The following is a 24568-nucleotide window of genomic DNA, read 5'->3' as shown; positions in this document are numbered from 1 at the left end:
AATGGTGAAACTAATGTTGCAGAACAGTATTAATTATAAATTATGAAAAAAACTGTTTTATGAACTTTATAATAGATAAAAATAACTTAATAAGAGGGTTCCAACTTCCAAGGGAATTTTGATTGAAATAAATAATATTCGAGGTTAAAGTTTTCTGTTATTTTTACTCAGTAGAGCCAAATTTCAAGTTTATCACTGTCAATGTCAGAAGTAAAAAAATAGTAGTTTATTACATATTAAAAAAAAAGACAAAAATTATCTGCGATTAATAAAGTACAGAAAATAATTTAAGGTTTTTTTAAATCCGTAAATATTTTGATCATATTTTTACAGCAAAATTTATAAGATTTCTTGTTATTAATGTCGACTATGCCAAAGGATAACAAATAGCGTGCAGTTACCCCAAGAGAAAGTTCAAAGTGCCATTTCACAAAGCAACACACTGTGGTGAGTGAATGAATCCTTTTGAATTTTTTATATATCGAATACAACAGTTTGAGTCACATGCTCGGTTATGCGTTACCATATTGTTATTATTTCGGTTAATGGGCAGTTATACGATTTGCATACAATACATTTTCCTTCTGCCTGATAATAGTATTAATTAGAATTAATAAAATAATATTGAATTATTCAGTTGGTAGTGAGTGTTTACGTTCAGTGGTTTTTTTATAATTTAGTGGAATATCGCACATATGGAAACAACACCATTATTGAGAAATGATAGTGAAGATGAGGTAACATCTTTTTATTCACTTAGTTTTAAAAAGAAATATATTTGAAAAAGATCCAGGTTTCATGACTGGTATTTTCTTACAATCTTGTTATTACACTAGATAATGTTGTTATTACAACAAAATAGATTTCTCTAAATGTTAAAAGTGTAACACAAATGAAAATACTAGAGGATACAAACAGACATGAAAATAATCTTATTCTTCAGTAAAATTAAAAACACATTCACAGTACAAGACCTAAGAAGTATGTGTAGAAATGAAGAAATGTGATGTACGTCACCACTCTGAGAGTGAGACTCGAGATCGTACTGCAAATGACAGAGATCCCTTGATTAAGGGTCCGATTGTCTTACCTGAGGATCCTCACGATAATTTGAATTTAGTAAGAGTAACTTAGAATGCACTTAAATGGTTGAACACTTGCCAAATATATTTGATGTCTAATTTATCTGTAAATATGTTTTGCTTTTAAAGTATTCAGCTATGACTTAAAGGGAAGGTGAATTTTGTGGTATGACCCTGTGATAAAACATTGAGAAGGAAATTGTCTAAACTCAATTTTGTCTACACTCCATTGACTTAGGTTTCGCATCAAAATTATAAGTTCTTACTTTCTATTGATAACATAGTTTGAAATGTTTTCTACAATAAAAGTTCACCATCCTGCTGCTCATACATGTAATTTTACTTGTAGTTTGTGGAAATTGATATAATAATTGGCTAGTTGTGTCACAATTCATAGTAGTCTTACAAGAATGTTATACAGCACTGCATGTTAATATTGGTTTGTCATTTCGTTATGTGTACATATATATACATATAAAGACACCTAGAAAGCATAAGGAAGTTAAAATTAATTAAGATAATATCAGTAGGTCATTAGACTATAATTTATTATCTCCTGCAAACAATGCAAACATCAAGCATAAAATGTAAACGATAGTGGTAAGGTTATTAACGCATGAGATAATTTAAGCCATTTACTGATTAAAACAGATTAAAAACGAGATAATAAACTGGATAATTGACATCCCTATAAACCTATCTTATCTATGGTCATTAAAAGAAAAAAGCCAGTTGCCTGTGTAGCTCTTATTTTACATTAGTTTGAAATGTTTTAATGAATGGTTCTATTGTATTGTGTGATTGCTAGAGTTTGCATTAACGTCATAAACTCGCAGTTTTGAATAATTAGTATGAAAAAGAAGATTTACGTCACACAATTTCCAAAAAAGGTAAATAAAGACAAGGGTCTATGAATAAATTAAACAAGAGCATTTATACCTTTCATATAATATTTTTATGTATTAATATATCACATCAAGAATTAGTAATATTCTTAGATTATACCTATATTTAAATATTATTAATGTTACATTAACTTTTGTCGTTATTAATAAATGTGATGAACTTAAGATATTTAAATAATGTTCGCAGAATGCTTGACTGATTCTTCCCGGAATTCAAAATATATTTAAATTATATCCTTCCTTTATACGTTCATAATATTCCAGTGTTTTTCGTATTATTCATCTTAAAGTCCCGCAGCACAGAATAACATCCTCAATGCTCCGACGGCTCCTCTACTCATAGCATATTGTTGTTTAATAATAAACTTAAATAATTACTTTAATGTGGCATTGTAAGTCCTTCGAGGCATAGTTGTAGGTAGTTCTTCAAGGGCAAGAAGCTAGAAGACCTTAGACTTATAATTTATTTAAAGGTCGTCTGTTATAACGACTAGGCCATTGTGTTTACACGTTTTTATGGGGCAACAATGGCAACATTTAATTTTTTTTTAATTTATATAATTTAAATAGCTACCATCGTTTAGCCATTGGCTAGTTCTGACCATAATTCTTATACAACGTAAAAATTGCGGTTTCTAGTATACGAAGCAAAGTAAAGAATTCAATATTCGAAGCACGGGTTGTTGATACAGATTTTTTTGAGATCTACTACGATTCGTCAAAATTACCCTCAGTATTTCTGAATGCCCTGTCAAATTTTACTAATTTCCTAACCGATAATTGATTTCGTTGAAATTCTTAAATGTATATTTTATGGGATTATACCATAATAGTACATATCCCATACTATTATTGTAGTAATGTAAGTACTAATTGATTTGGACACTGACACACTGTACAGCCTCTTGACTTCTCTTACTACTTTTTTTTAATATCAGTCAATACGTAGTTTATTAAAGTATGTAGATTTTACGGTCATAACACAATCGGTATAAAACTGTAAACAAGAAAATCTAGAAATTTCATTAAAAAATACATCGTATTTTCACGCACTCTTCATTGAAGGCCTATAATAGACGTGCTAAATGTCTAAATCCTGCGCTACCATAGTTATGTACGGTAACCATGGTAACAGGTACCTTTACACTATCTTTAGTCCACGTGTAAGGCCAATAATGTTTTACCTTCACTATTAAGCATTACATGAAGATTTTTATTCGTGAGAAAATCGGACTTCCTTATTTTACACGATTTTTTATTTATTTTCATAATTTTATTTGCAATTCATTTTGAATTATAATAATTAAGCTAGTGAGTATCGGTTTAACAAACAAACAGTGTAAATAACTTATATGTTGTATAAGTATTAAGTATTTTCTGTGAATTACATAGTAGATTAATTAATCCTTTTTTTAAACAATATTTGAAGGAAATCCTTAAGAATATGACTGTAACCATGTATGACGAAATATATTTAGATTTTTAACGCCTAAAATGTTTCAAAAGTTTACTCATACTCACAGACATTCTCACTTATCTTATCTTGAACTACTAACAAGTTTGAATTAGGAATGCTCGATGATCATCGATGTTGCTATACCAAAAATATCGTAACATCGATGTTGCTATACCAAAAATATCGTAACATCGATGTTAATTCACGGCCCAAATTATGTCCTCTATGAACGCATCCACAAATCAGGTTTATTAAAATTTTGAACGCGTATTCATTCTTCGTTAGTTTTACTCTATATTAACCACTAGCGTACAATAGAATATAAGCGAAATAATGAAATGTTAATTGCTATGTAACGAATGAATGCAATGTAACAGTTGAAGAGAGTGCCTACGTCTGGCTATATTCTCGGGGCGTAACTCTGACGATTAAGGAAATCGCCACGCTTATAAAACTAAGAAAGCCTGAGTGAGCAAAATGTACAGCTTTGCCTCGTACATGACTGCTGTCGTTTAGTTACCGCGAAATCTGTGGTCATACATACACACACTTACGAAGTTGAATTAGGTATCGACAGTATCACATTCAACATTAAACTTATTTTTACACGCTTTGTATTAGCTTCACCTGTATGTATGTATGTATGTAACCGACTCCTTCGGACTCGATTTTGACCCACTTTTAATGGACAGATTTAATTCAAACTTTGCGCACCTGTCAAAGATCGATGACAATGCAATAATCCGAAAAAAAAAATAAAAAAAATTTAACTAAAAAATAAATAATAGTTTAAAAAAACTAGAACACACGCTTTTAAAGCACGTCAAACTAAAAAGTGAAAAATAATTCATTACCATTTTCAGCCTAAATTAGGAATTATTTTTCACTTTTTAGTTTGATGTGCTTTAAAAGCGTGTGTTCTAGTTTTTTTAAACTATTATTTATTACATTTATAGAAGATTTTAATGTTACTGTAGGTATGAAAATCGGCTAATTAATATGCCAGACCCTGTAGACTTAGAAACAGTACATTATAAAGTCAGAGGTGTTCTTTTCTACTTTCGAGTGCTCTCTGTTAAAATCTTTAGACCTTTGAGGTCGCCATTTCACTTCGACTTTGCCCTTTTTGACGATCTTGGCAATGTTTCAATTCCCGCGCGATACATAGTTGAAATCGTCATTTACATTTTGCGCTTATGACACTTGAATGCGAGATCTTTAACAGCTGCAATGTTTTTCTGATCATTTGTTTCGTGTAAACTGGAAATTTTAAATTTACAGAAAATACTTTTCTCTAGGCCTAAGCTATTATTACTTTTATAGCCCTTTTAAGGCTTGAAGGGGATTCGCAACTTTGAGGGGATGTAATAAATGAACGCGTTCAATACTTCCTTCTTGTATAATTTTAAGATACGGCTTTATTTAACTTAAGTAACCTATTGTTAATCTAATATATATAAAATTCTCGTTTCACAATGTTAGTTCCCATACTCCTCCGAAACGGCTCAACCGATTCTTACGAAATTTTTTATGCATATTCAGTAAGTGTGAGAATCGGCTACTATGTATCTTTCAAACCCCTAAGTGATAAGGGGTGTCCACCCGAAAACATTTATTTTTATTTTATAGACAATATTTTTGTTTTTATTTTTTTTATGATACAACATACATACAATACACACAACCCCTAATTTTCACCTCCCTCCGATCAACCCCAATTTTTTATTATTGTAGATAGTTATTTTTATTGAACTAAAAAAATGTTACCTAGAAATAATATACATGGCAAAACAACGTTTGCCGGGTCAGCTAGTAATATTACATTTTAATGTTAACTAATATAAGTAACTTTTAATGTTATTGATATTCACTATTTTTTGGATATATTGAGTCCTAAACGCCGTCACTATATTGTGAATTAATCATTTATACACAGACGAATTAGGCGAAATTGTAGAAGAAAAATGTGTCTCTATTTGTTGCAATTTTTTTATACGTTCAATATTTACTGGAAAATTTTGCAAAATGTAAACACAAGTTTACTTATATCATTTATTAACTTTAGGGTCAATTTGTATGAGGTTACATTGTTTACCACAATCAAACACATACAAGGCAACTTTTAATATGTAGCGTAATGATTTTATTATGTAACACAATGTATACATATGATATAATTATCATACAACGTCTTATTTTTTCTATTTGATTACCGACACTTCTACAAAACACGTTCCAACCGAGATAATCAACGTATCTATAATTTATAATTCCTTCTGGTTTAAGATTCACGTTGAATAATATTATTTTTTTGCCAATAAAGTAAATTTAAATATCACTATATAAGAGCGATGCTGTGTTTTATTTAGACAGTTAAAATTAAGCCTTTGATTTATTAACATGAGTTTCAAAAACAAAGTTGTCATTGTAACCGGAGCAAGCGCAGGTATTGGGGCCGCTATAGCAGTTGCATTTGCAAAAGAAGGCGCAAGCGTCGTTTTAGTTGGGAGGAATGAAGAGAAACTAAAGAGAGTTGCAGATGAATGTAAAGCATTTGGTTCGACGGTTCTTATCCTCAAAGCGGACGTGTCAAATGGCGCTGATCTTGCAAAAATAATCCCGGAAACAATTGAGAAGTTTGGTAAATTAGATGTACTGGTAAACAATGCTGGTATACTAAGGAGGTGTAGCCTTGAAGCCGGGTCGTTTGTTAATGCGTTTGAAGAAATTTTAGCTACGAATCTGCGTCCCATTGTTACGTTGACTGAAACGGCGACTCCACACCTGATAGCTAGTAAAGGTAATGTGGTGAACATATCCAGCGTTGCAGGAACGAAGGTTTTAACGTCTGAATACACGGCGTATAGTATGCTGAAGGCTGCATTGAATACCTTTAGTAGAGGCGCTGCTCTGGAACTGGGGAAGCATGGTGTGCGTATAAATTCCGTTAGCCCGGGCCCAGTTAAAACTGAAATTTTTGCATTAGCTGGATTCAATGTTCCATATGAAGAAATAGGAATTCCGACAGCTTTAAACTGCTGGGGTGAACCAGAAGATATCGCTGATTTGGTGTTGTTTATAGCCAGTGATAAAGCGAAGAGTGTCACCGGTTCTAACTATGTAGCGGACAATGGCTGTTTGTTGTATTGAATTTTTAACGTTATTATTAAAAGTATTATAATTCTGTGTTAGCTGTCAGGGGGACGTTCAAGTATTATGTAAGCAATATATTGGGGTTTTTGATATTCTTATTTGGTGATTACGTCAACGGTAATTATTTATTTTTTTACACATATGTGGGCACACACATTGTCTATGCTTGAAAACGAAATGCATTTTGTAGAAACAAAAAATTCATACGTTTATGTACTATTAATTTGAGAGCTTTGCTTACTTTTGCTGACAAGAGGTAAGGGGGGGGGGGGGGATAAATTGCAGTAAATCTGCTTACGTAATACTTGAAAAAGGCCCCCAGCTAGTGTAAATTTCGCGTAGTAATTAAAAACTTAATTTAATAAAATAATTCTTGCAATAATTTGTGCCTACAATAAATATTATAAAATTATTCAAGGTTGCAAGAACAGGTGCTATATGGTATTGACCTCCTTTTTGAAGATGGTTAAAAACAGATTTCGTTCTTCATATAACGTTTTTTGTTGTATGAAAAAGTGCTCGCTGAAGATTTAGAATCGTTCCCTCTTACTTGACCTAAATGAAATCGGTATTTGCCAAAATTGGATATAAATCACACTGTAGACCCATTTATCGCGAATATTGTCGGCTATTTATTAGGCTATAAAGGGCAATGGGACAATGGGCCATTAGGCATAACGAGAAAATGAAAGTAAGATTTTCGTAGTACAATGTAATCGGGTATTCCCTTATTAAATTGTGGATTTTTATTTATTTGCTCAGTATTCCTACAGATACTCACTAAACAATTACATTATATACAAAAGCCAAAAACGGAATATTCAAACATAAACAATAAAGCACAGTTAACAATTTATACAAAAAAAAAAAATTACATGTTACACTGTGTAAACCCTTTATAACGAATTTCAAGGGACCGAGCATTTTTATTCATTATAGGAGTTTCATTATAAGGAGGGAATAATTAATGTATGGGTATTGTGTTAAACCAAATAAATTTAACCCATTTTCGAGAGTTTTATGTTATAACGAATGCCGTTATAAAGAGTTTACACTATATATATATGTCTATAAGAAACTCTAAGATGCATTGATCATTATAATATAGGTATATCTATTTATATATAAGAAAAATGATCTTCGTTTGAGGCTCCTTCACGCCTAAACTACTGATCGTATCGTCATGAAACTACTGCCATTCGATGCGAAATTTTGATTCCTACTCCTAGATGGTTTATGGCTATTTATTTTTTAACGTTCCAACTTCCAACGTTCCTTCATTTTTTTTTTGCTGTTTTACTTTTATGAAAATTTATACATACGGAATTCACCGCGGAAACATTCGGGGAGGCTTCCTAGAACCTCAAAACGTCAACATCTGTTAAAAACTCGATTTTCGAAAATTTTCAATTTTCTTAGCGGGAAGGTAAAAAGAAGAATAATAAAAATATGAAAAATAATAATAATGAAACGTAAAATTTTATTTATTTCCTACTTTAATTCGCCTAGCAAAGCGGGCGCGAAACGGCTAGTTTAATAAGCAAGAATAACAAAGCCGTTATTAATAAAAGATGCCTAGTTTAGATAAATTAGTTTATATTAAAAAAATATTCTCACGGCCAATAATCACTATTATATTGTGTTTTAAAAGTTTTTTAACGTTTAGGCGTATGAGTAATTTAATAACAACTTCAAATAAATACAAAATATTAATTAGAATACCGAATTCTACTTTTTGCAAATTCCATCAGACATTTATTATGAATTTGAAATATTGGATCGTCATTATCGTCTAATTCAGTTTTCCCAACGTAAGTCCCACGCCCACAGGGAGGCAATTTGATTGTTCGAAAATTTATTAATATAGAAGTTAGAATTTCAGTTTTTTATTATGTATTGAAAATTTACTTACTGTGTTTCGTTAACAATTTCCTAGTTATTTCTTCCTAAAACTTATCATTCAAGTCATACAATCTTATATATAAAATTCTCGTGTCACAATGTTCGTTCCCATACTCCTCCGACCGATTCTTATGAAATTTTTTATGCATATTCTGTTAGTCTGAGAATCGGCTACTATCTATCTTTCAAACCCCTAAATGTTAAGGGTGGTCCATCCCCTAAATTTTTATTTTATTTTTTAAACAAAACTTTTTTGTATTTTTTTTTATGATACAGACAAAAATACATACAACCCCTAATTTTCACCCCTCTACGATCAACCCCTACTTTTTATTATAGTAAATAGTTATTTTTATTGAACTAAAAATGTTGTTTCTAGAAATAATATATACATATATGGCAAAACAAACGTTTACCAGGTCAGCTAGTTTTTGTATATTTTTAAATAAATTTGGGGCCACAAACGTATTATACTGGAGTAGTTTCATAAATTCTTAGCATCAACCATTTGATTTTTTTAAACTATCATTCATTGAAAAATCCCAAGATCCATTCCAGTTCCATTATAGTTCTATCTATCTTTATATCTATCGTTATATCTCGGCGTCGGGACGTGACGACCCCATCGCCCACTGGTGAAATAACCTGTGACAGAGGTTATTTCATCAGCGCAATCAGTCAACCCCTTCCTAGTGGGAGTGCCATGCTGTTGCCTTCGGGCTTCAGCCAAATGGGCAGGCACGACCGGGGCAGTACCACTGTCTCTCAGAAAACCGGCGTGAAGTGATGCAATAAGTTTGCCTTATTGTACTCGCGTTTCGTGCGGTGAGAGAGACTCCCGGAGCCCATTCCCCCCCCCCCCCCTCTACAAGAAATATGAAGGTGCAGAAAAAAAGACAGAATCTACCCCAGGGGGGTACCACACGCGCTCGCGGTGGAGAATCCCCCTCTGGGCGTCCAACACCGGGACACTCTGCGCCCGGTGGTGGACGCACAGGCTGCCCTTCGTATTCTGGGGGGGGCAATTCTGCGCTCGGAAAAAATAACATAATTCGTTCTCGGGGCAAACGGAGCAAACCTACAAAGGCACCCCCGTCCACACTCGCCGTGGACTTCACAAATGTTAGGGGGCTCAATACCAATATCAACGCAGTCCACTACCATTTAGAGACTGCGAAGCCGGCCTTGCTCTTTCTTACCGAGACTCAGATTTCCTCCCCGGCTGATACTTCCTACCTCTCCTACCCGGGGTACAAATTGGAACATTCATTTGTGCCGCGGGCGGGAGTTTGCGTGTACGTCAGAGAGGATATCTGTTCTCGTCGCCTCGGGACGCTTGAAGGAATGGACCTATCTAACCTCTGGCTGCGCGTAGACTGCGATGACCATCCGCGATTCTACGCATGCCTGTATAGGTCCCATAGCGGAAATATCGAAACTGACCGACTCATTGAGCACATCCAAATGGCTACAGATTCCCTGCTCGAAAGGGTTCCTACCGCTGAAATCGTGATACTTGGCGATTTTAACGCCCACCATGCCGATTGGCTCGGCTCTGAAACTACCGATCACGCGGGAAGATCCTTTCACGACTTTGCTTTAGCCTACGACCTGACACAAATGGTCCCTGCGATTACGCGAATACCAGATGTGGATGGTCATAAACCCTCTTTGTTGGACCTTCTGCTGACTTCACATCCGGAGAACTATCAAGTCTCTGTTGACCCGCCATTGGGTTCATCAGATCATTGTGTGGTCCGGAGTACTGTGCCATCTACGCGCCCTTCACGGCCCCGCTTTATGGGTTGTCGCCGTATTTGGCACTATAAGTCAGCAGATTGGGACGGGATGCGGTCTTTCTTTGCGTCCTACCCTTGGGGGCCTATGTGCTTTTCGCCGGAAGCTCCAGATTCCGTCGCCGCCTCTGTCGCCGAAGTGGTTCTGCAGGGCATGGAACTCTTTATTCCATTTTCTGCGGTGCCGATCGGTGGCAAGTCTCAGCCCTGGTTTAAACGTTCTTGCAAGGCGGCCTCGCGTCGAAAGCGAGAATGCTTTAAGGCATGGGCGGAAGCGGCGAAATCTCGTGATGCCAATACCAGCGAACTTAAAACAGCATATAACTCAGCCTCCAGGTCCTTCAAACGAGAAATCACTAAGGCAAAGTCAGAGCACATTGCCAGATTTGGCGAGAGATTGGCCCAACTCCCTTCAGGGACTCGAGCCTTCTGGTCTCTCGCCAAAGCTGTCCAGGGGAATTTTTGTCAGCCCTCCATTCCGCCACTGCACAGGGAGGATGACTCTCTGGCCCACACTGCGAAGGAGAAGGCCGACCTTTTGGGCTGTCTCTTCGCGTCCAACTCGACTTTGGATGACCGAGGGAGATCACCACCGACCATTTCGCGGTGTGATTCCTCGATGCCGGAAATCACATTCCGGCAACGTGCTGTCCGCAAAGCACTATCTTCCTTGGACATTCATAAGTCGAGCGGGCCGGATGGTATCCCCCCAATTGTGCTGCGTACTTGTGCTCCTGAGTTGGCTCCGGTCTTAACGCGCCTTTTCCGGTACCTGTACTCGCTCGGCACTGTCCCGAAGTGCTGGAAGACCGCTTCGATACATCCGATCCCAAAAAAAGGCAATCGCTCTGATCCGTCCAACTATCGCCCAATAGCTATAACCTCCTTGTTCTCCAAAATAATGGAAACCATTATTAATTGCCAGCTCTTGAGTTATCTAGAAGGTCACCAGTTGATTAGCGATTCTCAGTACGGCTTTCGTCGTGGTCGCTCAGCTGGTGACCTCCTTGTATACCTTACCCATAGGTGGGCGGAAGCAATTGAGTCCAAGGGGGAGGCGTTGGCGGTAAGTTTGGACATAGCGAAAGCCTTCGATCGGGTGTGGCACAGAGCACTGCTCTCGAAGCTTCCAGCCTATGGGCTTCCCGAGAAATTATGCGATTGGATCTCCAGCTTTCTGGCCGATCGGAGCATCAAGGTCGTCATCGACGGAGCATGTTCCGACCTTAAACCCGTGAACGCTGGGGTCCCACAAGGCTGTGTTCTATCCCCGACCCTATTTCTTCTGCATATCAATGATATGTTGCAACTTAGCAACATTCACTGCTATGCGGATGACAGCACTGGGGATATTCTTTACACTGGTCGGGCAGGTATTTCTCGGGCAGTTGTTGATGAGTACCGGAACAAACTTGTGTCTGAAGTCGAAACTCTACTACGTGGAGTCTCAGACTGGGGCAGACAAAACCTAGTCCAATTTAACCCCAAGAAGACACAAGTTTGCGCGTTTTCCGCTAAAAAAACACCCTTTGTCGCTACTCCTCTTTTCGAAAACACTCTTCTTAAAGCCACAGCCAGCATTGGAATACTTGGCGTTGACATATCGAACGACGTTCAGTTTCGCGGTCACTTGGAGGGAAAGGCTAAATTAGCCTCCAAAAAGCTTGGTGTGCTCAGCAAGGCGAGGCGGTACTTCACTCCGGGCCACCGCATGCAACTATATAAAGCGCAAATTCGGCCCCACATGGAGTACTGCTCTCACCTCTGGGCGGGGGCTCCCCAGTACCAGCTCCTTCCACTTGACCGTATACAACGCAGAGCGGTTCGAATTGTCGACGACCAATCCCTCTCCGAGCGGCTTGATCCTTTGGCGTTGCGTAGAGATGTGGGGTCACTCTGCATCTTCTACCGCATTTACCATGGAGAGTGTTCAGAGGAGTTGTTCGGATTAATACCTGCAGCTGAATTTCATCATCGGACGTCGAGACAGAATACGAAATTCCACCCGTATCACCTCGACGTCCGCCGTTCCACAACTGAGCGTTTTTTAAGGCAGTTTTTGCCGCGCACAACCACTATGTGGAACCAGCTGCCCACTGAAGTATTTCCGAACCAATTCGACTTAGGGTCCTTCAAGAAAAGAGCGTACCTATTCTTAAAAGGCCGGCAACGCACTCGCGAGCCCTCTGGCATTGAGAGTGTCCATGGGCGGCGGTATCACTTAACATCAGGTGAGCCTCCTGCCCGTTTGCCCCCCGTTCTATAAAAAAAAAAAAAAAAAAAAAAAAGTTGTTTAATTGTTGGAAAGCTTAATTGTTGATCGTCATTTTATCCAGCACTGGTATAAAGCAATGTGAAATTGGGAATGCTGTGAAATGCATACGATATAAATTTTAATACAATCCTTTGTATATCGTATTGAATATTTATATTCATTGATTTCTTCGTACTTATGATAAAACAATGAAAAAAGCTCCGGTATTAACAGCAAAGCTATGACACTTGACGCTGATCGCTCGTTCCACCTTATCAGTATGACGTAACGATGTGTGATAACAAAGTAACGTGGGGAATATTTCATAAAATATTTAAAGTATGCAGTTGATTTGTCTATGACATTTGAAAAAAAAAAATGTTGACTGTTGGACGCAAGTGAATTGGACACGTTTTTTAATAATCTGTTGACATAATTATTTAATCAGTAATTTAAAGAATTACACGAACTTCTAACTGTCAAGTGTCAACGTTGATACCAATACTCAAAACCTAATTGATTTGGGTGAGATTTCGATTGTTCCCTAAGTCGGGAGTGGTAAGTGATTTGTGGACAAACATACACTTGCGAACTATAAATAATATATACTATGGTAGTTGTACGTGGTAGTTCAAAGCCACATTTCAATTTAATTAGACATAGCTACTTGATTATAACCAGATATTTTTCTAAGCATGTATAAATAATACCGCTTCATATAACCATATATAACCTAATCTTGCAAATAGCTTTTTGATAAAAGATTAGATTACAGTGTACATAGAAGTGTATAAAAACGAAGAATGCGTATTACAACCTAAGATAATAATTGTTTTTCGATGTTATAAAAAATTATAACGATTTATATAAAAAATATTTATATTTATATATATTTTATACTAAAACTGTTTGACAATTACTGTATGAAACATGAAGAAAGGTTTTTTTATAAACGCCAAAACTAGTGAAACATTTTTAAAATTCTCCAATATAAATCTACAATATCAGCGTGTGAAAGGCGATTATATGTTTCAATCATTAGGGGGCGTCCATAAATTACGTGAGTTGTTTAAGGGGGGGAGGGGGTCGAGTCAAATCTCATTTAATCTTACGTTGGAGCGAGGGGGGGTCTTGGCAAATATCACGCAATTTTTTTTCTAATTAAAAAAAAAATTAGGAAAACGGTTGACCCTAAAGGCTATCTCTGCATTTTCCCGCTAACTCCATACCTAAACGCTCAACATTTCACTTATTTTGTTTTAGTTGTAAATAAAAGCACGAAGCAATTTTTTTTTCTTTTTACAATAACAATCCAACGCGTTTACGTAAGAAACCTACATTTTGAAAAATCTCACGTGAGACTGGGGGATGGGGGAGGGGGTTGAATAAAATCTCACGACATCTCACCAGGGGGGGAGGGAGGTACAGAAAATTTAAAAAAACACCTCACGTAATTTATGGACGCCCCCTTAGGAGCTGAAGATCAAACAAAAATGTTGCAAAAATGGGAAAGTCTATATTATCATTTTCGTTTTGAAAGCTACCCTCAGTTCGTTCAAATACCCTCAAAAATAGTGGATATTATGAAAAACTGTATCTTTTATTTTTTCGAATTTTAATGAGAAATAGTAAAAACGCTAAATAAATTATAACTCTGTAGGGGTTGAGCTGAAGGACCTCCCGTAGAACAATTTTTTGCAGCTGATGACCCTATCTAACTCCCAGTTGCGTTTGATCCACGACTTTTTGGCCACCCTATATAAGAAACATTTCTGCATCATATATATAAAATTGTGAATATATAAAATCTAATCTTATACTAGATCCTTACTAACTGTATTTACTGGTAGATTTATAAAATGGACAGTGATCAATTTTACGATTGGATATTGAAAGACTAAATGAAATGTATTGTAGATAAAGACTTGCACATTATACTTTGCATCTAAGTAGAAGTGCACTTGCATGGTAGTTAGTACTGGTGATTGAGCGAGGCTTTTGTTATACAGAGTAGTGTACATCGTGTAATTAAATCTTTTAAAATTGGAACGCGGGTTTTAGTATTTGTAGTCTGTACATTGTCTATAGAATGTGCTCTTCTTATTATCTATGCATTCAAAAATGTTTTAAAATCACGTAACGTGTGGGAAATTATGTCTATAACTACTGAAATGATTTTGAAAATTTACTATAGAATTTGCTATGCTATAATGCTAAATTATTATTATGGATGTTAAATTGAAATTACTATATTTTCCCGAGCAGCAGCTGCATGTACAACAGCTAATTTGAGATATTCACAATTGAGGATATCCTTGATTTTAAATATTAAATCATTAAATGTTTAATTTTAGTAGTGCTAATTCCTAAAATTAATAAATAATTTCTTAAATTCAATTATCAGTCAATTAATTTACAAAATTATTAATTAAAATATTTCGTTTATTATTGACTACAGTGCCCTCTAACGAATCTGTAAGAACTTTCCGGTTTCAGTCTTGCGGCATTTGCACGATGTTTCCGTCGTGCATGTCGATACTGCCAAGACGCAATGAGCCTCGGCCCCCAAGACCGGGACAAACGCCCGTGGTCCTCAATGTATACGACATGTATTGGACGAATTGGTGAGTTTTCTCTGCAACGAAATTGTATTTATATTAACATATTGGTTTGAATTATTATAACATCTAGATACCGCATTTGCCATGGAGAGTGTTCTGAGGAGTTGTTCTGACTTATACCTGCAGCTGAGTTTCATCATCAAGGCAGAATACAAAATACCATCCGTATCACCGTCGTTATGACAACTGAGCGTTTCTTAAGGCAGTTGTTGCCGACTGAAGTGTTTCCGAACCAATTTGACTTAAGGCCCTTAAAGAAAAGAGCTTACCAATTCTTAAAAGGCCCGCAACGTATTTGCGGCCTTCTGACAATGTGTCCAGGGCATACAGTTGTGAAATTTAGTTAAGTCTAAAGTATCGCTACTAAGTTAATTGATTTTTTCAAGAGTAAATTGTGCCTACCAATAAAATGTGTTTCGCCGGAAATCAAACCTATGATTTATGGTAGTAAATATTAGTAATGCAAAGAATACTACTATATTCAAAAACGCAATAAATAATAATAGAGACACACTTATTTTTACTAAGATATTTAATAATTGACACTGATAAATATTTGTTTAAAACATTTGTAACTTCTCAGGCATTACGCGATTTCGTTTTTCTGTTTGTACATTCCCATCGGAAAATAATCTTTTTGAGGCCGTATAGTAATATTTTCCGTATTGCATCGCTAGTAAATAGCCTAAAACAACAACATAATAGTCTATGCGAAAAGAGTCAAAGCCAGGGTTTCGAACGTGGGACCCACGCCCCACATGGGGACAATTTGATTGTTAAGGAGCTATTTGAAAATTTATTCAAATTATTTGCAATTTTAATTTCAGTTTTTTATAATTTTTTGAAAATTTACTTACCACAAAGCACGGTAATTATAATTTAATAAAATTATAATATTTTAATATTAAAAATTATGTATGTTGCATACCCCCCCCCCCCCCCCGCGTATGCCCCGTATACGCCCCATAAGAATTTTATAAAGGCTAAGGTGGGGTATATGTCCAAAGAAGGTTGGAAAACAGTAGTCTAGGCGCTTAAATAAAATAATTATAATTTGCTACGCGTCAATTCATTTATTTACATCTTTATATATATATATATAATTCTACTGTACGTGTGTATGACACTGAACTCTTAAACGGCTGCACCGATTTGCATGAATTTTTTGTATGCGTTTGGGAGACTCCCTGGATGGTTTAGATTCACAAAACAGCCCGGCAGATGGCGCTGCAGTCGGTACTTTCTTACTTTGTTTAATATCCTAATCGCTTGAAATATCATGCAGGAGGACGTCTGTCGGGTACTTTTAGTATCTTCATATTAATTAACTAGAAACTGTCAAATATAATGATGATAAGCTTTTTTGAATAGAGATTATTGTGTATGTAGGTATACAGCCGGTGCTGGGGTGGGTGTATTTCACAGTGGGGTCCAAGTACACGGTTCGGAATGGGCGTATGGGGGCCATCCGTACGCGTTCACGGGCGTGTTTGAGATAACACCACGCGACGAGCGGGAATTGGGCGAACAATTTCGTTTCAGGTAAAGTGTCATTCATTCCATTTCCTTGAATAAACTTTTGTTTATTTTATTCAAAATTATTTTTTATCTGTAATTAAATAAATGGTTATCTGTAAAGTCGGTTTACGGACGATGGTTAATCGTGACAACGTTACAACAAAAATTTATGAAATGATTGCATACTTAAGTCTTCGAGTGGAAGAGAAAAAAATGGGGCGCAAGCGTACAATGAGCGTAACGGGACAATAAGTCATACTTTTTCGTGCGTGTAGCCGGCGTTCATCGATTTATTAGACACGTAAAAAAAAAAGAAAACATCTTTATCTAAACTTTTGACGTGACATCGGCTTATTAATCGCATCTATCTATCTTCCAGTCGAAGACATTCAAGAAGATGAAAGTTTTGTTATGACATTGTCACGTTAAACTATCGTCCGTAAACGGACTTTACAGACTTTTTTTGGTGAGAATTTAAACAAAAAGAAATGAGCTGACAGGTCATTTAGTTGCTGGCCTGCGAACCTTTTTTTAAGCTCAAGGGAGATTATTGATCCCCCATGTAACATGCCGTAACGTTTTTCTGTACCCGAGACTCTTTATACCTAAATGGTACCATTATGTGGTGTAAAGTACTGGAAAGTTGAAAATAATATTAACAATAACTCGTAATTCAATCCCCGCCCCGCATCCCGCATCGTAACGGTTTACAAAAGGACCCCCCCAAAATTCGTTACGTAATACTTGAACGCTCCCCAACGTGTATAATTAATGAAGATAAATCTTCTAACTTACAGACAAAGTGTACATATAGGATATACAGACTTCAGTGAAGAGGAAGTACGGAGGCTTGTTACTGAACTAGGCAAGCAATTCCGGGGTGACAGGTTAGTACTGTAGTTTAAACAAAGTAAAAGAAAGTGTTAGTGACAGATGATTTCTATAACGAAGTATTAGATACTGTTAAAAATAGGGGTTAGTTATTGATGCCAAAGCCGCCGAGCAGTGTTGGCCTAGTGGCTTTAGCTTACGACTCATATCCCTGAGCTCGTAGGTTCATTCCCCGGCTGTGCACCAATAGACTTTCTTTCAATGTTAAACATTTGCTCGAACGATGAAGGAAAACAACGTCAGGAAACCGGCTTGCCTTAGACCCAAACTGACGTCTGGCTGATTACCTGTCTAGACCGGTCTAGTCTGGTGCGATAAACTGTTAGCGTAGTGTGTAGCTAGTATCTCAAAATACTATAAAATGGATTTTTGTTTAGTTTTTTGTAATTAGAATTTTTTCTTTGATAAGTAATTGTTTTTTTTTATTTTTTTTTATTGTTTATTAATCTCTATATGATCTCTATATGTATGTCATGTTTGCCTATAAGTGCTTGTCACATTAAAAATTGTATTTTGTGTTTGTTTTTACCAATGTCTCAGTGTGCCAAGCGTTGGCAAGCTTTTTCTCAAAAAAAATACTCGTATATTAGGGCCGCGTATGTCGAGGTACCACTATACGTATTTTTATTAGTTAAGAAATGATTTCAAATTATGAAACAATTAGAAAAAAACTTTATAAAGAAGTGTCACTTGGTTGTCGTATAGCTAGGTGGTGCCGTCAGAAATGTGTGTTTCATGGCTGTAGTTTGAGGTTGTCTTTGGTCTGGTATTACGTTTTGATACAAATATATGTAGTTGATAAGTTCACGAGTTCATCTAGTTAATATAAATAGTTAAAAATATTTTTTAAAAGAATGAAACATAAAAAAAACAGGAACTTAAAATGTATGTTTGTTTCAGGTATCATCTAATGAACAATAATTGTAATCACTTCACATCTGCCTTTTGTTTGGTAAGTAATTACACTAAATTTAATTAATAAAACCAACTTGTAAAGTTGATTCTGGATTTTAGTGGATGCAGGATCAGTTTCTCGTCACTAAAACATGGATGGAACATTAATTTTCCTTAGAATAATTGTAATGTCGTTTTTATTTAGTTATTTCGTAATCCTATAGCTAACAACAAAACAATGATACTAAATATGTAGCCAAAGATGGCATTAATAATATATACGTAATGGTTCGAACATTTACGAAAGGAAAAATCAATAAAAATTATTAAATACTTTTAACCTAATTCGGCTGTGTTGCTATGTACGTGAGGGTGTACAAGTAGCGGCACGAAACTCTAGCGCTGACCGTTATTGCGCAGGAGTAAAAAATAAGGTACCTGAGGGGGTCTTGCGGAATGAAGAGCGTCGATTGGCTCTCCAGTCGCATTTTGTCCCCCGCGCGACAGTACACATGCGCAGCAATCCCCTCCACGTATCGGCCAGCGCTAGACTTACGTGCCGCTGCCTATATGTGGGGTGTGCTCATGCTGCAGGTTATTTAACGCTATGGATATTCTTACTCCTTTTAAGCGTAAGATAGATCTTACGACTACACCTCGGACACTCTTATATTAACTAAACCAATGTCGAACCAGCCTATAGTTTAAATATTATGATAATAGCCTAAATCTTAATATTAACGTCATCTATTGCCCTGTGATTGAAACTTGTTGAAGACATTATCTCTCTCTTTAATCGGCAGCTCATGTCAGCAAGGAAACATCTGGAGTAGACTATCTGTTTCCACCGGTTTCTGTCCAGCGCTTCTCTTATGACAGTGTTCAGTTTTGAGGACGATGAGTCTTTCACTTGATCGGTCCGTCTGGTTGGTGAACGGCGATGTGATCTTGCTTTCTGTGATATCAACCACGATCAGTTTCTCCAAGTTCTCATAGCCTCAATAAGATACAATTCGCTGTAGGCATATGGTAGATAGGCGAGTCCGTATGCGGAGTTTGGTAATGATCGATGTAGACGTACATACATTATAACCAGTATAAAAAATAAAATATGTCTATTATGGAATGTAATGGTGCATCCACATCTGGCGAATGCGCCACGAATGCAGCTCGCGAGCCGTTTGCGAGTTGCGCGCGTGCAGTCACGGCAATGGTTTGGGTCTCTCGCCTCTTTAGCGCAACTCATGCAAAGCTCGTAAAAGGCGCGCCATCTGCGCGCAGATTCTCAGTTCTCGCGCTTAGTTCCGTTCACTGACTCAGTAGTCAGTATTCGCTACGTAGTTGGTCCCAAAGTTCTGTCACTGGCACATTATTTCTAAATTTCGAGGAGGATTTTATAAAAAAATTATTGCATTCTATTTTGGAATGTTTGACTATTGTTTTAAAACAAAAAACAATAACTTTCCGTAATTTTTCACGATGGAGTGGACATTGAAAGAAAACCGAATAGTTGTTATTGCGTTGCACCGCTGTGGGCACTCGCCGAGTACCATTTTCAAGTTGCTCAAAAATTTGAATATAACGCTTAGGTTTGTGTACGGTACTATTGATAGGTACCTTGAAGTCTCCAGTGTTGAGGATAAGAGAAAGAACTGGCCGGCCACGCTCCGCAAGAACATCAGCAGTAATCAAAGCTATCAAGGCGCGGATAGTAAGAAATCCTGTCCGAAATCAGAAGTTGATGGCTATGCAGATGGGTGTCAGTAGGAAAACAGTGAAAAAGGGTTTAAATGAAGATCTTGGTCTACGAGCATACAAAAAAAGAGTAGGAACTTGCTTAATGCTCGTCTAAAAGCAATAAGGCTTAAGAGATCGCGGGTGTTATTTAAGCGGTACGCGAAAAACCGACACCGTAATATCCTCTTTACGGACGAAAAAATTTTCGATATTGAAGACGAGTACAATAAAGAAAATGATACAGTGTACTCTAGGAGTTCTGAAGAAGCTGAAAATAAAGTTCCAAGGATGCAACATGGTCATCATCTATCATCAGTAATGGTCTAGTTGGGAATGTCCTATCTGGGCAAACTGAGGTTTATTTTTGCGAATAGGGGGTCAAAACCAGTGGTAAAGTGTACCAAGAGACGGTTTTGGATCGCCTTGTCAAAGACCTGTCCAGCACCCTATTTGCGGGACATCACTTCGTGTTCCAGCAGGACTCTTCGCCTGCATACAAAGCCAAGACCACTAAAGCCTGGTTTGAGCGTCAAAACATCGACTTAATTATACATGAGGATTGGTCTTACTCCAGTCCGAACCTTAATCCTTTGGACTATAAATTTTAGCAGGTCTGAGAGAGGAAGGTCTGTGCTATACCACATAAATATTTGGAGATTCTGAAGTAATCTTTAAAAAAATCACAGACTGAAATCGACATAAATATGGTGCGTGCTTCGATAGATGACTGGCCGCGGCGTTTAAGGGCCTGTATTAAAAATAAGGGAGGTCATTTTGAATATTTTTATGCTATTTCTATTCCTTAATTATTGTACTATGAATTGATATATCACTCATTAAATACTGATCAGTAGTTTTGTTTTTATCTTTATTTCCATTTATGACAGAACTTTGGGACCGACTACGTAGATGTGGACGCACCCTATGTTACAGGTATCACTTATTCCACGTCATTAAATTTGAATCGGTAGACATCCCTACTCATCGGCAAAGAAGATAGAAGGTGTTAGGTGATATTCATTTATTTTTTTTAATTTTCAGGCCTTATGTGATAAAGACATCCCGTCGTGGGTGAATCGCCTCGCGTATGTCAGCTCCTGCGTGCCCTTCTTACAGAGGTGTTTGCCCAAGTTAGTGCTTTTTCATTGCTTTCACTACAGTCGACGCATTATGAACTGAGGCTTCGGGTCATAAATCATATTATCTGTCTGTCTCGCTCGCACTTACAGGTATGGATATGTGTAGAGATGTGCGAAGAATTGTAGAGGTGCATATCGATAACGGGATACGTACGATCGATATGTTAAATTATGTTAAGTATTAATAGGAATTAATAGGCTTTTAATTTGTAAGATAAATGTCACCATTTCATTTCTTCAAAACCATGTTAGAAAATAAATTCTTCACTAATGTAATTAGTGTCTTAGCAAAAAACGTGTGGCACTCGGGGACTGCCGCGGTAAAGCTATTGTTTAGCATTTTTTATCAACTTATGCAATTATAATCATTTATTTATGCTATATATTTTCTTTGATATTAATTCAATCTAGCACCAGACTCAGACTAACACGCCTATATAGTCTGTCTCACTACTCTCATACGTCACCGATCTCGTCAGAGAGATGTGAATACGCAGTATGCGTTCTGTCTCACTCTAACGCGTATTGTCCGCACCTATATTACGTCATTATGTGTTAGGTTTTTATTTTCGTTACGGAATTTCTTGATTCGGTCGCCGCGCTCAAAGCCCGCGATAAAATCTATGCAGTAGCTCAAAATTCTTTTATTTATTGAAAAACAATAACGCTGACTCGTAACGACCAATCAGGAGTCAGAAAGCGTGCGCAGGTAGTTAAGTATCGATAACGGGTTGCATTGCGTGCACATTCCTACTGTCAGTGACATTTATTGCCCGACGACTCAGTTTAAAATGCGTCGACTACTAACACTAGATGGCGTTAGACTAAAGCTTTGTATATTAAATGTATTAAAGCTACATATCATTTGTATAGCATAAATACAACTTAGCATGAATACTATGTATATATTTTATGGTAAATTTGTGTATACATATAATTAATGTACATAAAAGCCACACCATACAAAAAAGTCAAAAGAAAGAAACTACTTTGGAAGAAGTTTGTCAAGTATTTATATAAAGAAATCTGTGTGCCGTGTTTATTTTCTTTTTTGTATATTGGATAGTTTTCTCCTCATATACAAAAAAGAACATTATCGCGATCGTAGACGTAGAAAAATTAAGTCTTTTAAGATCATATCTCCACTGCCAAGTTAGACTTCCAAAAACAATATGGGGCAAAACAATCTTATAGGAACGCTAAAACCGCTTCGCAATTATTAAAAGCTGTAACTAAAAAAATATGCTTTTGTGTACTGCTTTTCTGCAGAGCAGTGTTGGCCTAGTGGCTCATCCCTGAGGTCGTAGCTTCGATTCGGCTGTGCACCAATAGACTTTCTTTCAATGACATTTGTTCGATGGGTGAAGGAAAACATCGTAAGCAAACCGGCCTTAGACCCAAAAAGTCGACAGTGTGTGTCAGGAGGCTGATCACCTACATGCCAATTATGACGATTGAATATGAAACAGATATAAAAATCTGAGGCCTGTAGTTTTATTTTTTAAGCTTTTCCGTATGTAACGCATTAATGAAAAACAACTTTAGAAATGAACAAAATTTCATTTTCGTTATGCTTTTTCACAATATGCTATTTTGCTTTTTTTTTTAACCGCTATAGCTCAAAATGCTATATTATATAATAGTTGTGTGTTGTGCTAGGGAATGGCTGACGCCGGCCGCGTTGCAACAGTCGCTTGCCGTGCACTCGCGCTCTTCGTCGCCCACCACGCCGCAATAGCACCGTAAGTTAACAAACATACACACATACTTACTGACACTACACATTTTAATAATACACAATTATGTAGCTAACGGCTATTAAGTGATACCGCCCATAGACTCTCTCAATGCCAGAGGAGACTAGCAAGTGTGTTGCCGGCCTTTTAAGAATTGGTACGCTCTACGGACCCAAAGTCGAATTGATTCGGAAATACTTCTGTAGGTAGCTGGTTCCACACAGAGGTGCGCGGCAAAAAGTGGAACGACGGACATCGAGGTGATACGGGTGGATTTTCTTTATTTTTATTTGGACCACAAAATTAGGACAAACAGGATATAAATTGACATACATACAAAAATTTAAAAAGCGGTGTCGTTCCTATAACATGTGGACACGACCAGCGACTTAGGGTCCTTCAAGAAAAGAGCGTACCAATTATTAAAAGGCCGGCAACGCACTCGCGAGCCCTTTGGCATTGAGTACCATGGGCGGCGGTATCACTAAACATCATGTGAGCCTCCTGCCCGTTTGCCCCCTGTTCTATAAAAAAATCAACTAGATACAATAAACAGTGTTAATACAAACAACCATAAAATGAAAAAAAAAAAACTATTATTTTTCCCTTACTTACGATTTAGCGGTTTGATATGAGTTAAATATATAAAAACATTTTTAATAATTGAACACGAAATTCCTTCTGGAATTTTCTTAACTGATTATACAGGACACTTAAAATATTCGTTATTAAATTTTCAAAAAGTATTTATATAATTCTAATATATAACAGATTATAACAGGACGTTTCTTTTGACAGACGAGGACCTGCATTGATGCAGACAGACAGACAAAAGTGTTGTGCGTTTTAGTGTTAAGTTTTAGTTAACAATAACTTTGGCGCATTGTCGACATGTACTTCGTCATCGATGCGTTGTTTTGTATAGGAATATATTACTAAAAAGTTAATTGATGCGCATTTAAGTTAATGTGCGTTTGTCAGGCACAGAAGTCTGCAGGAACACAAGATGCAGACATCGGATGTTGAGATGTAGCGATATTCTTATTTGATAAGTATGCAGTCTATAATTAAAAACTAAAAATCAACTCCATTTACGTCAAAATTATTGTATAGAACAGTGTTTCCTAGCCTTTATTGTGACATGCTCGCCTCAGCATACTTAAAACTTGTATAACAACATAATTTTGAATATTAAAAAATTTAATTGTTCACGTAACAAACGTTAATGTTGAGTTTAAGGAAGAAATTACTAGGAATTTGTTGAAGAATATGTAAGTTTTCAAAATATAATGAAAAACTGATATTCAAATGACAAATAATTTTAGTAAAGATTTTTCTATGTAATTACATTTGATATTTTATGAGTGGTCTCGTTGGGAAACACTGGTATAGAAACTTTTTGCATTACTATAGAGAGCGTTCAAGTATTACGTCACGCAATTTTTGGAGATTATTGGACCCCCCCCCCCCCCATGTAACGCGCC

General features: G+C 36.6%; 2 protein-coding genes across 5 annotated transcripts; both read left to right on the top strand.

Moving 5' to 3' along the window:
* Window positions 1-233: 233 nt before the first annotated feature.
* Window positions 234-24568, top strand: LOC125052436 (deubiquitinase DESI2). 4 transcript variants are annotated; one of them, XM_047653283.1, is made up of 9 exons: window positions 234-447; window positions 967-1119; window positions 15045-15172; window positions 16559-16711; window positions 17485-17574; window positions 18479-18530; window positions 21251-21339; window positions 23008-23090; window positions 23883-24568. In XM_047653283.1, the coding sequence occupies exons 2-8, from the start codon at window positions 994-996 to the stop codon at window positions 23084-23086; spliced, it is 717 nt and encodes a 238-aa protein (XP_047509239.1). In that variant the 5' UTR covers window positions 234-447; window positions 967-993; the 3' UTR covers window positions 23087-23090; window positions 23883-24568. The 4 variants fall into 4 exon arrangements, with proteins under 4 accessions (XP_047509239.1, XP_047509243.1, XP_047509241.1 ...); XM_047653285.1 differs by lacking the exon at window positions 234-447 and adding an exon at window positions 481-737; XM_047653287.1 differs by lacking the exon at window positions 967-1119 and having other exon boundaries at window positions 235-447; window positions 23883-24567.
* Window positions 5567-6717, top strand: LOC125052435 (uncharacterized oxidoreductase MexAM1_META1p0182-like). The gene has a single exon (XM_047653282.1). The coding sequence runs from the start codon at window positions 5844-5846 to the stop codon at window positions 6591-6593; it is 750 nt and encodes a 249-aa protein (XP_047509238.1). The 5' UTR covers window positions 5567-5843; the 3' UTR covers window positions 6594-6717.

This window comes from Pieris napi, chromosome 9 (genome assembly GCF_905475465.1).
Source record: "Pieris napi chromosome 9, ilPieNapi1.2, whole genome shotgun sequence".
In the NCBI taxonomy this organism is placed as follows: domain Eukaryota; kingdom Metazoa; phylum Arthropoda; class Insecta; order Lepidoptera; family Pieridae; genus Pieris; species Pieris napi.
This window is presented reverse-complemented; position numbering and strand designations above follow the sequence as displayed.

Coding starts and splice junctions, on each gene's coding strand:
- LOC125052436 (XM_047653283.1), top strand. CDS start 994: ATGAAGAAATGTGATGTACGTCACCACTCTGAGAGTGAGACTCGAGAT. Junction 1,120..15,044: donor CTCACGATAATTTGAATTTA/GTAAGAGTAACT, acceptor TTCCGGTTTCAG/TCTTGCGGCATTTGCACGAT. Junction 15,173..16,558: donor GACATGTATTGGACGAATTG/GTGAGTTTTCTC, acceptor TTGTGTATGTAG/GTATACAGCCGGTGCTGGGG.
- LOC125052435 (XM_047653282.1), top strand. CDS start 5,844: ATGAGTTTCAAAAACAAAGTTGTCATTGTAACCGGAGCAAGCGCAGGT.